Genomic DNA, 16,920 nt, shown 5'->3' with positions numbered 1-16,920 from the left:
ATAATTTCCCTTTTCCCTCACTAGATTTAATCACTCACAACCCATACCCCAACATAACCAATCCTCCATACAACATATCAAAATCCATGAATACCCAGAAAATGGTTCGACGAAGGGAAGTAGGGGAAACCAAAGGCCTCCAAGTTTGTAACGAGGTCTCACAAAGCAGGGCTTCAGTTTTCGATGGGTAGGAGATGGGTATTTCTCCTCCATCGTCGTCGAAGATGAGGTCACTACACCCCCACTCGTTGAGCGTGCCGTACTCGGAGGGACTTGTGAGAGTAGCGGGTAAAGATAATGGGGATGGGCTTGAAGCTGCTAATCTATAAGAGAGAGAGAGAGAGAGAGAGAGAGAGAGAGAGAGAGAGAGAGAGAGAGAGGGTTGGGGAAAGGGGTCCGGGTTTCAAACAACCCAGATTGGAAGTTGGGTATTGAGGTTGAGATGGGGATGAGAGCATTGGAGGCTAAGATAGGGTGGGATGAGTTTCTTTCTTCCAAGGCTATTTGCAGGAGACGAGAAGGGCGTAGGGATGGAGGTTGGGCGGCTAGGATCTAATTTCATTTTGTGTTTTTTATTTTAATTAGTTTTAATAATTAGAATATCTAATTATATTTTTATCTATGTGGAGGTGGGCTCCATTTGCCACGTCACCCCTCAGTTGGTGGATAATGATGTATGTGTATGAAACTACAAAAATACCTCTGTCACTTCATTAATTTTAATAGAGTTTTGGATGAAGTTGACGACAAGGGGCAAAGTGGGTTACCAAACCACGGTCAAGTGGGGTAAATGGGCCACGTGTCAATATTTCAAATAATATTTTAGGATAAGATTCTTGGGTGCCACGTATTTATTATAAAATACATATCTCATATTTCAAATAAGATTTTCATCCTCTAAAATCCTGCCACATGTTATCTCTATCTTCTAAATCTCTCTATAAAACCAGAGACTTAACTCATACCTCTCACACGAGATCTTTTCTATCCTTTCATTTATCAGATTTTAGATTTCATACTCCACTCTCAATGTCAGACATGAGGAGATGCTTGGAGAGGCAAGAGCGAAAAATTAAAGAAAGAAGGCGTAGACGAGCTGAAGAAAAAAAGGTGCAGCAAGAATATGATGAACAAGTTGCCATGGCATGGGTATGCTCGATCTATCAAGCCAAGGCCGCCACCATGGTTCACAAGTTGGTCGTGGCAAGAACGTGGACAGACATAGGCATTCTCGGGGTAAGAATCTTTTGGAATATTACTTTATCCCAAATTATGTGTACTCTAATGTTAATTTTTTAGGGTGATATAGAATGCAATCTCATTTGTTCAACAAAGTCATGCATGATGTTTGCAATTACGATGCATACTTCGTTCAAAAGTGTGGTGCTGCTGGGTTTTTGGGCTTCTTTTGGAACAAAAGCTTACAATTGTTATACGAATGTTGGCATATGGTGCATATGCTGATCAGGTAGATGAGATTGCTAGGATAGGGAAATCCACTACTCTAGAGAGCTTGGTCAGATTCTGTGATGCAATCGAAACTCTCTACACCAGGGACTACCTTCGCAAACCTACCCCAGGGACCTTCAAAGGCTTCTACAAAAAGCTGAAGCTCGAGGTTTTCCAGGCATGATTGGAAGTATAGACAGTATGCACTGGAAATTGAAGAATTGCCCCACTGCCTGGCAAAGAGATTATGGGAATAGGAAAGGGCAAAAAAGTATCATTCTCAAAGCCATCGTTGGATTCGATACATGGGTTTGGCGTGTCTTTTTTGGAGTTGTCGAATCTCAAAATGACCTGAACGTACTGGGTCAATCCCCGATATTCAACTATGTCTTGAGAGGTGAAGCCCCGAATATCACCTATGAAATCAACAACATCGTCTACTGGAATGGATATTATCTAATAGACGTCATCTACCCAAGTTGGACCACATTTGTCAAATCAATTTCGCATCCCTAATCCGAGAAGGCTGCCTATCAAGAGGGTTACAGGAAATATGTCGAAAGGTGTTTTGGTATCTTCCAAGCTCGGTGGACAATTATTAGGGGTGCTACGCGTATGTTTGATAAGAAGGTGCTGAGGAGCATTATGATGACGTACATCATCCTCCATAACATAATTGTGGAGGATGAGTATGATTATGATGCTCCAGACGTGTTCGAACCGAATCCCATGAACACGGCCTTGGCAAGAATTTATGAAAGGCTCATGGGAGCAAATGGACAACCACTGGAGCATGATCAGTTGGTTAGGGACGGTCGTTTCATGAACCGTATAATTGATCGATATACGGAGATGCAATCATCTTATATTCATGAACGACGTCAAGTTGACTTGATGAAGCACTTATGGGCGGTTAGAGGCAATGATGGTGAATGAAGTGAAGTGAAGATGCTTTGTTTTTAATTTTTCTTTGTGTTGATGTATGTTTTGTTTGTGTTTTATTTTGAATTATGCTTTGGTTGTGTTTGTTTTAATTATGCTTTGGTTGTGGTTTTATTTATTTATTATGTTTTGTTTGATGTATGCAATGTGTATAATGAAAAGATATTTTATTGAATGATTTCTTTTATTCACTCAAAGAAAAGCAATTCAACTAATTAAGAAAAACTACTAATTAAATAAAAGACAAGAATTACAACTACTTTAATACAATACAAGCAATACAATTAAATAAAAGGTAAGCAAACTAACTTAATAGTTTTGATCATTTAACCAATAGGTGTTGCTAAGTCCATTGTCACGGAAAAGTCTTCTTCTCATAACATCCCTTCGTTTTAGCTTCCAAAATTGTTTTGTTTCAGGGGACATATGGCTTGTATACATGGCCATGGTTTCCCGATCCTTCTTCTCAATGTCTTGTTTGCGTATATACTCTATTTCTCTTGCATATTCTTCATTCATTAGCTTCTCGTCTGCATCTTTTTTCATGTCTTACTCAATTCTCATGGTGTAGTTCCTTGCAATTTGCTCCAAAAATTTTGCAATATCATTGCTGGAAGTACTCACTCTCTTCGCCTTCGCCACCTTTCGACTAATAGGCATCGGCTTCTTCTAGATTGGTGAGTCTTGACTCATCGGGGAATCCAAAGGTGAATCCGATGCTGTTGAATCATGGAGTGGCATCTCGTTCAACATAACGGTTGGACCTTTAGGAATAATTCTGAATCGTTTGTAATTTTTCACCACCTCCTAACATTGTTGATGGTTGAAAGATTTTCTGCCTTCCCCAATAGCACCGAACCACATTTGTGCTTGCATAATCTATTTTAAAAAAATTAAAAATGCAAGACACTTTTATTGTTTTGATTAGTTATTGCATGTTTATATTAGAACTCATGGAACTTTTGTTGTTTTGATTAGTTATGAAGTTTGTCCCACTAAAAGAAGGAATATAAGAAAATAAATAGAATTATTATATTTATAATCTCAATTCTGTAGTGGGTGCATTTTCGTCAGTCATTAGGATGACCGTATCTAGATGACCGTGTCTGTAGTAGCTACATTCTCCACTTCCAGAAGTTGTTCAAAGCCTTTATAGAAACAAAACCTACTAACTCTCTCAACTCTGGATACCTGAACCTATATTGAATAAAACATCGACTCTTTTCAAAAGATGCATTAATCTTTGTGTACTTCAGCTCTAACAATGGGTGAATAGTTACCCATGATCTCTCAAAATTAAGTTGACTCGAGCGCAGTTGTCGCTTCAACTTTTCGCTCTGTTGATAACAATAATAAATTTTCCTGAAGGTGCAACGTTTTGGTGGCATACCTGAAACAGGTGCAACGTTTCAGTGGCATCTCACCGAATATACCTATCGCGTTCGGTACTGATATGCTGAACACAACCAACGACCATCATAACATCCTGAACTTGAAAAACGCCAAAAATAAACTCATACCTCATTCGAAGCCTCTCTAACTTCAATCTCACCCTTTATGAATAAATACAAGATATTTTTCACCAATATAAACGTATAAACCTCGTTAGGGTTGTAGGAACATGATGGTTTCAGAAAATAGTCTAACTAGGGTTGCATGAACATATGTGGGGTGTAAGCATGAACATATGTGGGGTGTAAGCATGAACATATGTGGGGTGTAGTAAGCAGTTTTAATTTTAATTTTAGATGTTTTTTGTCCTTAACGGTAATTATATAAAAGGGTAAAATAGATTAAAGAAATAGGTTGAATAATAAGACAATTTACATAAATACATTTTAAAGTAAACAAAAAATGAAAATAAATGAAAATTCGTTTTTTTTTCTCATACTATTGTTTGTACCAAAAATTGTAATTTTGCCTAAAATGGAAGATAATGTTCTATGAACATCAAAATGCCCAAAATATGGCTAGACATGCATTGCTGCAGTCAGTTGGAGTGGGTCCAAACTTCAACTTCCAGCTCTCAAATCAAGTTTCATTCTTCATGAAGGTTGTTCATCTCTATGTTTACTGCAACATATCCAAATTTGGGATCATTTAGATAAATGTGGAATCCTCACGATATCAAACATCAGAAGCATACCAGCAACAGCGAAAGTTGAAAACAATGGCAATTCGGGCCTAATTATGGTCCAATTCGGGCCAACTTCCAGTCCTCAAATGAACATTCGTTCTTCATGAAAGTTGTTCATTTGGATGTCTACTATCACATATCCGAATTTGGCGTCATTTGCACAAGTATCAAATCTTCAGTGCATTAATCATAATTTCTATTCGTGACAGCAGTCTGTGAGGACCAATCAGTTGCAACCATGCTAAATCATATTTTCTATTGATCAAATGAATTAAGTTCTTCCTGAATGTTGTTCCTACTTATGTGGAGAACAACATATTCGAAATTGGCAGCAATTAGATCAATCTAGCATTCCCAGTTTATTATGTATCAAGGCATGTTTGGAGAAGAAATTTAGTAGCTGCTAATCAAGTTTCACTTCATCAATCAATGGAGGGACTTCATCACAAGTGAGTTGATTCAAAGAAGAATAAAATAATGATGGGTGGATGAAAATCTTTTAATATTCTTTGTGATGAAGAATATTAAAATAAAGCCAAAGCTCAACATACAGGTGAAAAAGTTGAAAGAAGAGAAGAAATAATGCAAGTGGACTTAAAGAATGAATAAATAATGAAGGTAGAGATGATGGTCATTATCTCTCCATTTATTTTTTTCTTTTAGACAGCTACTTTTGGCTGTCACTCACCAATTAATGTCAAGTGGACTAATACTTTGGATTTCTTTAAGTCTAATAGTGGCAACTTCTGTCATTTCTCATCAAAGCCTCTTAGCAACTTTTTTAGGTTTGCTTATATTTTTAGCAACCCACTTACCAAAATCAATGGCAAGTGGGTACTTCAAATTGGTTGTTGGTCCCAACACTCAACCGACCTCATTCTCGAAGGAGAAATCATCAGCAAAAAGACAACTCAACCAACAAAAATCAGACTCAATGTCTATAAACCCAGCTCAAAAGCTTGAAACAGCCTTCCTTTTTCATTCTCTGAATTCCTAGTTGACAACTCCTGATCAATTTTATTTATTTTGCTCTGCCAACTCTTGGTATGATTTTTTCTTGTACAAGATTGAATAGAGAAATCTTCAATCTCCATTTTAATTTTATATATCCATATCTGAATAGAGAAATCTTCAGGTTGCGTTGATTATGTATTTCCTTTTTCTTTCAAGTTGTCTGAATAGAGAAATATTCCAATAAACTTCTGTTATTTTCATTACCGTTCAATTTCAACTTCTTTCAATTACCATTTTCAGACTAGATGAATATCGAAATCCTCTTAATTAAGGCATAGAAAATAACCTGTATTGGGTCAGTTCCCCACCCAATCCACAATCGATTGATTAAAGTTAATATCGGTGTGTATTTTTTAGTCTTACCATTTTTAATCTGTTGGAATTTTTCACTGTCAATAGTTGCACGCATTTGTAATCACAACAAGCGACTCCACGGCCAAACCCCACACGCATGGCCGGTGGGTCCTTTTCGGGCTAAACAACTATCAAATGAGTAATTACTGCCGACCACATTACACCTCATATATAAACAAAAGCCTCTTGGGAAAGAAGGCCCAACGAGACTTAAAAAAAATGAATGAAACTGAACATGACAGAGGATTGTGAAACGACCCCATTTTAACCCAAAGGTATTTTTAACATAAGTGAGCTCACACGTGATATAAGCCTATGAGTGAGCTCACATGACACCATATTTTAACCCAAAGATAACTATAGCTTGCAAATTTAACCTCCTGAATTTGTTAATTGTTTATGATAAAAACAAAACCAGCAAGTTTTGTCACTCATTCTTCCATTTTTGGTCATCCCATTAAATTTTAAAGAAACGACGACTTACTATTAATACTGATATTATCCTCAACTTAATCATTTGTAAAATTCAATAAATGTGAAATTTTATCAAAAATGACATCGATACGTTTATTAGTGAAACCACTCATTATACATTGTAGTTATTATTGTCAAATTTCTACATTAGATTCTTCAACACATACAACATCACAATATGTCAAATGCTAGCTATATAGCCAAGCAGAGTTTTTCCTGATATGCTGGAGACGTTTTACCTCAGTGCCCGACAGTGATCCCAAGAAAGATGCCCCTATTCAAAAATTGGGTTTGATGGTATGACATTTTCCAAAGAGGGGAACAGGCAGTGGGCATAGTAATGCTCTCTATAATTTCTACACGGACAATGTCACATTTTTCAGACTTTTTTTCAATTCTTTCCAAATGAAATGACAATTGAATGTTAAAAACTTATTAATTTGCTTTAAAACAACAAACATCCAATTAATCTAACATTTCCTTCAAGAGAACTAGTTATTCTATTCTGATTTTTTTTCTTTTTGTTGCCGATGATTTTATGGTTTTTTAAATTTGGTTTTTAAAAATATTTTATGATTCATGTAGTTTTGTTATTTTAGTTTAATAGAACTGCTACTTAAGCCAGAAATAAAATACATGTGAAGAAAAAATTTATTTTTCTTACTTCTTGAACTATGATTGTATACAAAGCGAAAGGGACTCATTCTAATTTCTGGCCCTAGACCACTTAAAAACAAAGTTGTCTTTAGTAACGATGCTTCCTTGAACACCCAAAAATTGTTTCTTAACACTTTTTTTTATTTTTTTTATTTTATAGAAACACATGCATGCTCAAGATTTATAAGTCTCGGGATGCTGCCAACTAAAATTTATGACCATACGAAAAAGAGGGGAGTGATTTCTAAGTGTTTCTATGAGATAATCGAAAAAATACATCAACACGAAAAATATTTCTAGGGAAGTTACCTTAGCACACTTACAACATTTAGGTATACCTTGAAATACGTCATATGTTTGGCATCTTCGCCTCGAAATACTTCATATTTAGGTATGCCTTGAAATACTTTATATTTAAGTATGTCATGAAGAAAAGTGAGGTTTTACCCCAAGATCAATTAGCAATGGGAGTTGTAACACAATTATAGAATATTGGGCAAATAATAAAGAGATATTTAGCGATATACCCATTCTTAGCATTAAGATTATAAATAAACCCTACACCATTGAATTTTTATAAACAAACCAAAAAAAAACTCAAAAAATGACAGCTTGCCTTATTGAATTTAATATTGATTATTAAATTATTTTGATGCCCTATTGAGTGTTTTGGGTATTCTTATGAGATTTTGGGGTTGAGTTTGTTTTAAGAAATTGATGGCAGTTTTGTAATTTATAAGAAGTTAAAAGTCTCTTTGTTATGTTGTAAATGAGTTTTAGGAGTGTTTCTAAAATCCATTTTATATGGAGAATTTTTATAATTTGGGCCTCTATATTGGGTATAATAGTGAGTCTCCCAATAATAAAATAGTATATCCTGATAATTCACCTTGGTTTCCGAACCCATTTCCTTGTTCAAGAACATGTTTCTTCCTTGTATAAATTTTCGAATTTAGTATTGGAAGTGCAAAACGACAAGCGTGCCAATTAATCATCCTGCTAGCTAAACATTGTTCAATTTAAATACAAACATACATGCACGCACGCACTAAACCCACCACAGAAACATACAAACAAACATATCAGAAAAAGATCCATCTCTTTCTCTGACATCAAATCATCCCCAACCCAACACCAAAAACACAGCTCAGACCAGACACAAAATTCGCTTAACCACCACCTTTTTCTAATGCATATCATGTGAGTGATATAAAATTCTAAGTATATATATCAACTGTATTTCAACAGAAAGAAGATATAAAATCACATGGTCGTACATCTTAAAAGTTGTAAATTACATAAAAGTCACTAAGCTAGCTAGCATTCACTTTTGTTGCAACTTGCAATTCAATTGCCTAAATCTATATATCTCTCACCAACAATCTTTTTTTTTTCTTTTTTTTTTTTTTGATGTTCATATTCTGAGCAAGAAAATACTGAGTTCAGGACCTCCATTGCCTTCTGGGTTCAACATGTAAAAGGCCTCCGAGTCACGGCTTCCCACAACTCGTTCAAACCTAGCCCTCATGTAAAGCAACTCGCCTTCTGAAGCGCTACCCTTTTTCCCGTCATCCACCACTGGAATCACGCCTGCTCCTACTGACACGCTCCGAACAGTAGTCAACACGTGCCAGTCGGACTCCCCGCACGTACGAGACGCTGCGTAGCCGCACTTCCTCCCGTTGCAATACATGGTCCAGGAAGGCTCCTGAAACAGTTTCCGGCCTTGGACACCCGTACGGCTGGAACCATGATGCCTTTCGGACTCCAGCGCAATGCGGACGAGTCCGGAAGACATCTCCTTGACGAGCGAAGATGTTGACATGGCAAGCTCGAGAAGCAAAACGGGCTCCGACCTGGGATCCAGCTGGACGGCGAAGCTGACATGACCCCGGCGGTTCCCGAAGAGCGTCCCGGTGACTTTTCGGCCCAGGGAGGGAGTGATGGAGAGGCCGGAGGGGATGGCAAGCCACTTGCAAGTTGGGATAATGGTGGGGAAGTAGAGGAAGCTGAGAAAAGAGCGGAGGAGTGAGGTGAGCTTGGTTTGGGTTTTGGAGACGTGGTGGATGGAGACTGGAGAGTGCTGCTTCGGAATCAAGAAGTTGTTGGAGACGTCTTCGTTTTGATGACGATGATGATCAAGTGGGAGAGTGGACGATGAGGATCTGAAGTGGTTTGATGGGATGATCTTTCTTGATGAGCTTCTTGCGATGGAAGTAGTGCTGTTGCTTCTGTGGAGGCTGAGGTCTTGGTGTTTCATGGTGAAACGAAAACTAAACGAAAATGATACGATCGAAGAAAATGTTGGGTTGGTTTGTATTTATTTATTTATTTATTTATTCTAATTTTGAAGTATGAACACAAAGAAAATGTACAAGTATTTTTTGTGGCTGATGAATCTGAATTAGCAGAAAGAGGAGAGGGCGTGGGTTTCTCTGTTGATAGAAGATAGAGAAATGGAATTAAAGAGGCCGACAAGTGATGATAGTGTTGGGAGGTGGCCAATATAAAGGGAGACTATGGAGGCTTGTGGTGATGATGATTTCATCCAAGACCTTTTATATTGTGTGCTTAAGACCTCATATGGTCCTACATATGCCACACCACTTTTCATCTACCTGCTTTTTTTATATTGAAAATTACTTTTAATTTCCTAATTTTCTTATTAGTATATAATACTTTTTTTTTTATATAAGCGCTAATACATAATGAGAGATTCGAACACATAACTTCGGATAAACAAAATCTCAGAGTTATCTGTATATTTGCTGCAACCAAAGGGAAAAAATTAGGTCAATAAGCTCATGGATGGATTTGAGTAGTCTCATGATCTTTCTTGATCAGATTCCAACTCTTGTTGGTCACATAACGTTTTACGATTTCATGATCGTGTACGTTGACCGTTGGATTAAAATCATGAAGAATAAGTGGTTGAGATATGAGTTTATTAAAAATGAAAATAAAAAGTAGTTGAGATATGAGACATTGTTTAGACTTAAACCGCAGTGAAGATATATATGCTTGTCGATTCCACTTCATTTTTGAATGAAGTGGTAGTGGTCCAAGTTCATGGGACGGTTGCTCTAAATCACTAAAATAGAGGCCTTTTACTGGAGGTTTTCTAAATCCTGTCATCATTCTAGGGAGAGTTTTCGGTGAAAAAGCAACTTCTATTATTTGCAATGCATCGTATATTATATATGTAATCTTTCTCATTTCTGGTGCACGCCCGTTTTATTACTTTTATATTTTTACTAGTCTAGACTTATATCCTATATATATGTAGCACTCATAGTCTGCCGGGGGTATGCGACTATTGATACGGCTTGGATATGATATGCATCCGATACGTGTTTGATACTTCAATTGATGTAACATGGAATTTCTGAAATGTTGACGGTCCTATATGTTGTCAATACACGAAGGATACAATTTAATCGCTGTAGTTGTATTCTAGTTTCTGAAAATTTGCCATATCGTATCGACATATATGTACCCTTAATCATGTAATATAGTTGATAATTCGATGGTCAATGGTAAAGAAATTTCATATGTTAGACAGAAGTTAAAATTTCAAGAATTTTCACTAATAAGGGCCTAATGACGCAAAACAAACAAAAAATGACACATAGCAAATATGCGTTAGGTCAGTTGACCAAAGCAGTGTACTTGTCCTTTACACCGAAGTTTGATACCCCTGCTTGCACATTAGATTAATTTAGAATATCGATTTGTAAAAAATAATAATAATAAAAAGGCATGTTGAATATTTAATGCATTATATTAGTTGGATGAAACTTTAGTTTTAACATATACAATTTTTTTTTGGGCCATAAAATCACCAATCATTAAAGCTCTAGTCTTATGTATACCTTTACCATGAGGTTCCGCACTCTTCTTTGATTTGTTTTAGGGCCAGGGCCCGGGTGGAATTGCCTCAACCTGAGGGAAAGATGCGATGAGAAGAGAAGAAAGAGGTATGGAGTTCGAAAATCAGCTCTAATTGTGAATAGGAAATATTAAAAATATATTCTCCATTATCTCTCCTTATTGCTTAACATCTTTCGTCCCTCTCTCTCTCTCTCTCTCTCTCTCTCAAAACAACTAACATCGTTGTCAAACGACGTAAACACCAGAACCAATAGAACTTACAGAAGTATTGGTTTTATGAACAAGTTCGGGAAAAAAAGAAGAAAAAAACTAATCTTGTGTTTGTCTAATGAATACATGCGATAAGCATTGGGGAGTTGACCCAACACAAGGGCGTGATGAGAGACTGGGAAGTTTTTTACTGGTTGAAAGTGACACGAGGGTGACGAGCATGATAGGGAAAGTCGATCCAAATTATTTCTTATGAGAAAGGCCAACTTGTCCCCATCAATTTGGAAGCCACACAAATAATGCTTTTTTTTAAATATATAAATTGCTTTTTGCTCAATACATGCTTTTCTATAATTAATCATCATTACCATAATTAAATATATTAAGCAGTTAAAAAATTGTATTGAACATTTTGGACGGTTCCAAACTGAGAATGGGTTGCCCCATGACCAATAGATTGGTGGCCTAAACATTGTGTTTTTTTTAGAGCTCTTAGTGTCACCAAGAGTTCAATGTGGACAGAATCAGCCTTATAACATTATTCGTCTCATACATCAGCACGAAAATAATTGTGTATTTTTGAGAATTTAGAATACTTTTATAATTGAACATCTCAAATCTCATTAAGTCGTTTTGATTATGAAAAGAAAAATATACAATTATATAGGACCTAGAGTTGGCCAACTTTCGCGTGGGACCATTTTTTAGGTTTATTGACGCCTATGTGATGTGGTGTAAAGTAAAATTTGGCATTGTGACGTTACACGTGAAACCAATTCCACATTGGTAACTATTTAAAAAATATATTATTTAAGTGGAGTTTGTTTAATTTGGGTTCAATTTAGGGTTTTGTTTGGTTTTGGTTAGTTAGATATGAGGTTTTATACAAAAGGTCTCAATGCTATTAGTAGTGTAACCTTTCATTAGATATTGCATTTTATTTGTCAAATTTTCAATGTGTGACTCTATATTGTTCAGCATGCCCTCTCATGTGGGATCACCACATAGTAGACTTTGTAGGTGATATAAATTTAATTGGGGAAAATATTGATGTTAATAGTGGGCCACGTCCTTATGAAATCTTAACATGGTATCAAAGTAGGTTTGCCCATGTGTGAAACCCAATGGCCACATGTACTTCACGTTACTCAATATGTATTGTCCATGTGCTAGGCTTGAAATGTTGCCACACATACGGAGGCGTGTAAGAATGTGAAGCTCAAAATGTCCCACGTTAGAAAGTTAAGAAACCTAATAACGTAAGGCTTATAGTTGAGCTACTCCCCCTATTACCAATTAGTTTTATAAGGATTATTGAACCTCGACTTTCTTCAAGTTGAACCTCAGTTTAGACACGATAGCTTGCCAAACACCCACTTGGTCAAAAGGAAAAAAAAAATTACTTGTAAAAGGGATAACACTGTTTTGCCATCCCCACCAATAACACCATGACATGAAAAAAAGTAGTATCATATTTAAGGAGGGGAGAGATCCTATGTGTGAGATATTTTGATTGTAGCTTACACACTATTTCACAAAAATATCTTATGGTGTTGAGTTTGAATATACTTTGATTATATTCGTGAATATTTCTTTCAAATCTTTGAGAAAAGAAAAATGACTACTTCCAAGAAGGGACCTAATGAGATACAAGACCACCAATGCGTCTAGCTTAATGAATAAGTTGATAAAAATTTGAGTTGTGGCAACGAAAATATTGGTGCATAATCCTCAATCATATCTAAGAACTTCAACCGATTTTGTATGAATTTCCCTAATATATAATTTTTGTTTAAGGTTAAATTTATGGTCCTTTGACATCGATATGACACCAGTCGAACCCGAGACCTGTTGAGCTCTGAATGTAGCACAAAGCCAACAAGTCACAAAGGATACTAATGTTTTTTTTTTTTTTTTTTAAGAGAGAAAATAGTATTGCATTTAACCCAAAGAGAACATTACATGGAGAATAACGTAGGTCAATATGAAGAGCAGTTGACAAGGCTGGCAAGGCTCAGCCTAGGAAGAAAATAATGCAGTTGTTTGCTGGCTTTGCCATGTAACCAAAGAAAACACAAGTCTCAGACTCGCAACCCTCTTTGCCTTTTCCCATGCAATGTAAGCTTTGATGAATCTGTATACATCTATAATTAATCCAAAAATAACACACTAACTTATCTGTATATGTAGCTGTGATTAAAAAAACAAAAACAAAAGAACAAAAGATTTAACTGATCCGAGTCACAAAACTACCAAAAAGATATTTTAAAAAAAATTCGAAAACAAGTCTTCAATGTGAGACCACTTGACTCCCTGAATCATTAGAATTTCGTTCAATTTTAGCTGCCTTCCTCTTTTGATGATGAGCATCTGATGATGATGACAACCTGAGTAAACCAATTGAATGTTAGATAATTATGTCTTCTTCTGTTACTTATATTATCTTCTTTTTTTTCGTCTACGTAGATTTAGCGAAGAATTAGGTTTAGTAAAAAGTTAATATTGCAATCAGAAACAAGTTTTAGGAGAAAATGGAAATTGGTGGCGAATTTGTGGCATACCCCAAGTGCAAATAAGTGTCTGGTTCATAACTCGAAACGGCTTTTGAGCTCTCTAATGGATGATCGGATGCAGGGACAATTTGCCAATTTGGCTTGTGGGTTTGCCGCATCTCCTCAAGCTATGTACATATCATAAATTTAATTAGTGAGAGGTTCAGATTTTGGTATAAATCTTATATATCTGGATGAAGTTCAATGCTCACCTGTTTGCGTAGATTCTCATTTTCCTCCACAGCCCTTTGTTCCTGAGAATAACACCATTTATACATAAATTAAAAACATTACAAAAAGCTTATCTAGAAAGAGAAAAATCTGGTCCATTATATTAATTTCTTCTTCGTAGGTGGCCGCGGGTGTATCAGTGACTTAAATGGAGATTTTCTAGTAGTGTATAACAAAGATGGTGAGTTTATTACCAGTAATCTGGAGCTCTTTAGTGTCTCCAAAAGTATTTCCTCCTGCAATAGTATAAAGACTCGTGAGCAAAGGCCTAAGAAGCCAAATACTTCAAAATGTCTTTCGAAAAAAAATTATATATATAGATATATGCATCACCTTCTTTTGCTTCACAAATAAAACCCCTTCACGTAGTTGTTCCTCCAGTTGCTGCAGCTCTTTATAACTCAAGCCGTGCAACTCCTTACCCATCATCCGCCTGCACAAGTAGAAATATCGGAAGCTAAGAATTTAATAAAAGGAAAAGAAAATGTTAAACACTTCCTTTTACTAGTTTAGATCTACTGTGATTAGGCCTAATCGACTCGTATAATTAATCGTATCAAATTACTCAAAATTCATTCAACAAGATATCCGCAACCAGCAGAAGAATGACTTACATGCATGCCAAGCGAAGTGTTGCAATCTCATTCTGCGGTCCATTTACATCACGGTTCGGCTCCACTTTTCTTTTCTGGACAAAGTTCGGCTCCTGTTTGTTGAACATGAGATTGGTTAGATTGATTCATAGCGTTCTTGTGGGTAATCTATTACGCCACCCTTCTTGTATCTTAAAAGAGTGTGTGGCATGCTACATAAATAGAAGAGGAGGTAAGTTTTAATTTAAAACAAAAAAGAATATTATATATTAATTAATAATGTCGCCCATAAAATTTAGTGGCCACTGAAAAAAATGTAACTGGGCCATTGGGCCATTGGCCCATTGTTACTTTACGGTTGTAAGTTGCGAGGTTTGTAAATTGTATATGAACATAGTAATTTATTTACGTACACGATTTCTATTTGTCCACAAACTCTTTGACCAAAACGTCTTTGACTAGAATAGGGTTTCTACTCTTGGTGACTTACCAGTTTCAGTAAATTTCGTCCTTTTACGTTATCTTTCATCCTCCAAAACGAATCTTTTCTAATTTCAGTAGAAACTTTCCAATTTGTGTGTGTTCGAAAACTTTTTTCGAATTACCAAAACTACTTTTTGTGGAGATTGGTTGAATTGGACGAAAGCAATTTTCAAGAATCGAGAGTACTATGTTACGAATTGATCCGAAAAATTTCAGGTTTAAGAGTAATCAAATTTAAAATTAAAGGTTGTAACGAGACCACTTTGTAGCACTTAAAAGAGACTGTCAGGAACTGTAGTTGTTTTCCGTTTGAATGAAAGTTCTTGATTTGATTTTTATAAAAAAAAAAATTGAAATTACTCGACTCCTAATCATCATCCGCATGAATACATAAAATAAAAAATAATAATAAAAGGGATTCATAGCGAAGATTGAAAAGAAAGAAGAAAAGGAAAAAACTCAAAGGCGTTTAGGTTTGACTAGCGTCAGAAACGTGATTACAATCAGAATAACAAAAACAGAAAAGGGAAAAAGCAAAAAAAGTAAAAAAGAAGCTAATGAACAAACCTGGTGCTTGAGAATTCATATAGCCTTCCGGTGCTGGCGAAAACAATGACAGCAACCTCTGCATCACAAAGAACAGACAATTCCTTGGCCTTCTTGAGCAACCCGTTACGGCGTTTCGTGAAGGTGACTTGCCTGCTATTCACATTTTCAATCTTCTTAATCTCAATCCTTCCTCTCCCCATAGTTTTTCTGGTGTCTGCGTTGTTTTCTGTATTCATTGAGACAGAGAAAATAGGGAGACTTAAAAGTAATAGAATAATAGAGAGAACAAAAGTGTATCTGTGGCTATATTATGCAATTACTATGTTACTTATATAAATAGGGATTTGGTAAAGTCTCAGGAAGGAAAGTTCAACAGAATTAGGATATGGTTATTTGGTAAATGGAATCCTAAAGGTGGCAAACGTCCAAAAAAGGCATGCATTATCCTTGCCAGAGAAGAAATTACTTCTTTCTCTTTTTTTTTCCGTTCTTTTTTCTTCTTTAACTTGGGGAGTAAGTCATATTGTTATTGCTACTTCCGGAATGTTTCCCGAGAAGTGTTTCGAGATATAATGGAATTTGTTTCACGGATATCCTTTCCCTTTTATGAGATAATATTGGACGCGCATATATTATGTGATTATCAAAAACAATTATATTATTTGTTTTTTTTTCTTTTGGCATGGGTCACACGCTTAGATATGTAGAAAAAATTTCAAACACATAGATTATCATGATGATAAATCGTCAATCTGTTTCATGTTTAGCTGATTGTTTACATAGATGAGCTTTGAAATGGGGTTAAAAATCGATAGTTCGAAACATAAGAACATTGTGTGTGGGCTCAAAATTGGTTACATCGGAATAAGTTATATATTCGTGTATTTTTAAAATTTTCTTGATGCGGCACTATGGGTTTAGCCTGTATGGCGTTATGGGTTTAGCCAAGAATTCGGTACGACACTATAGATTTAGCCGGTATGACATTGTGGCTCTCTTCGGGTTGCTTGAGAGGATGTAGAGCAGTGGTCTTGCTTCTTAGTTTGTTTGTCTAGCAATTTCTGTGAACTCTTAGGAGTTTATTGTCATTTGTTAGTTTTATTTCTTTTCAGTTTTCGGCTTTCGATACAGATTGATAGTTTCTGTTGTTTCACGACAAATTTATATTATAGGTTTGAGTAGGAATGAGTAAAGAAAAGTAAATGAAATGAAACAAATTATATATGTGATTTAAGTGATATAATCCTAAACCTAAACTCTTATTTATACATAATTATATATGTATGCGGGTCTAACGAGCTGGGCCTATGGGCCGGGCTGGGCTTCAGACACTCAAGCCCAAGCCTAGTCCGGCTCAAGGCGGGCTGAGCCATCTCAAATCCCA

At 36.0% G+C, this 16,920-nt stretch overlaps 1 protein-coding gene and 1 pseudogene across 1 annotated transcript; both read right to left on the bottom strand.

The window, feature by feature from the left end:
- Positions 8,423–9,571, bottom strand: LOC18770987 (protein MIZU-KUSSEI 1). Its single transcript, XM_007204773.2, has one exon. It carries the CDS (start codon positions 9,285–9,287, stop codon positions 8,442–8,444), a length of 846 nt encoding a protein of 281 aa, XP_007204835.1. The 5' UTR covers positions 9,288–9,571; the 3' UTR covers positions 8,423–8,441.
- Positions 12,991–15,780, bottom strand: LOC18770166 (annotated as a pseudogene).

This window comes from Prunus persica, chromosome G7 (assembly GCF_000346465.2).
Source record: "Prunus persica cultivar Lovell chromosome G7, Prunus_persica_NCBIv2, whole genome shotgun sequence".
NCBI classification, from domain to species: Eukaryota; Viridiplantae; Streptophyta; class Magnoliopsida; order Rosales; family Rosaceae; genus Prunus; species Prunus persica.
The sequence above is the reverse complement of the archived record's forward strand: the minus strand, read 5'-3'. Positions and strand labels throughout refer to the sequence as shown.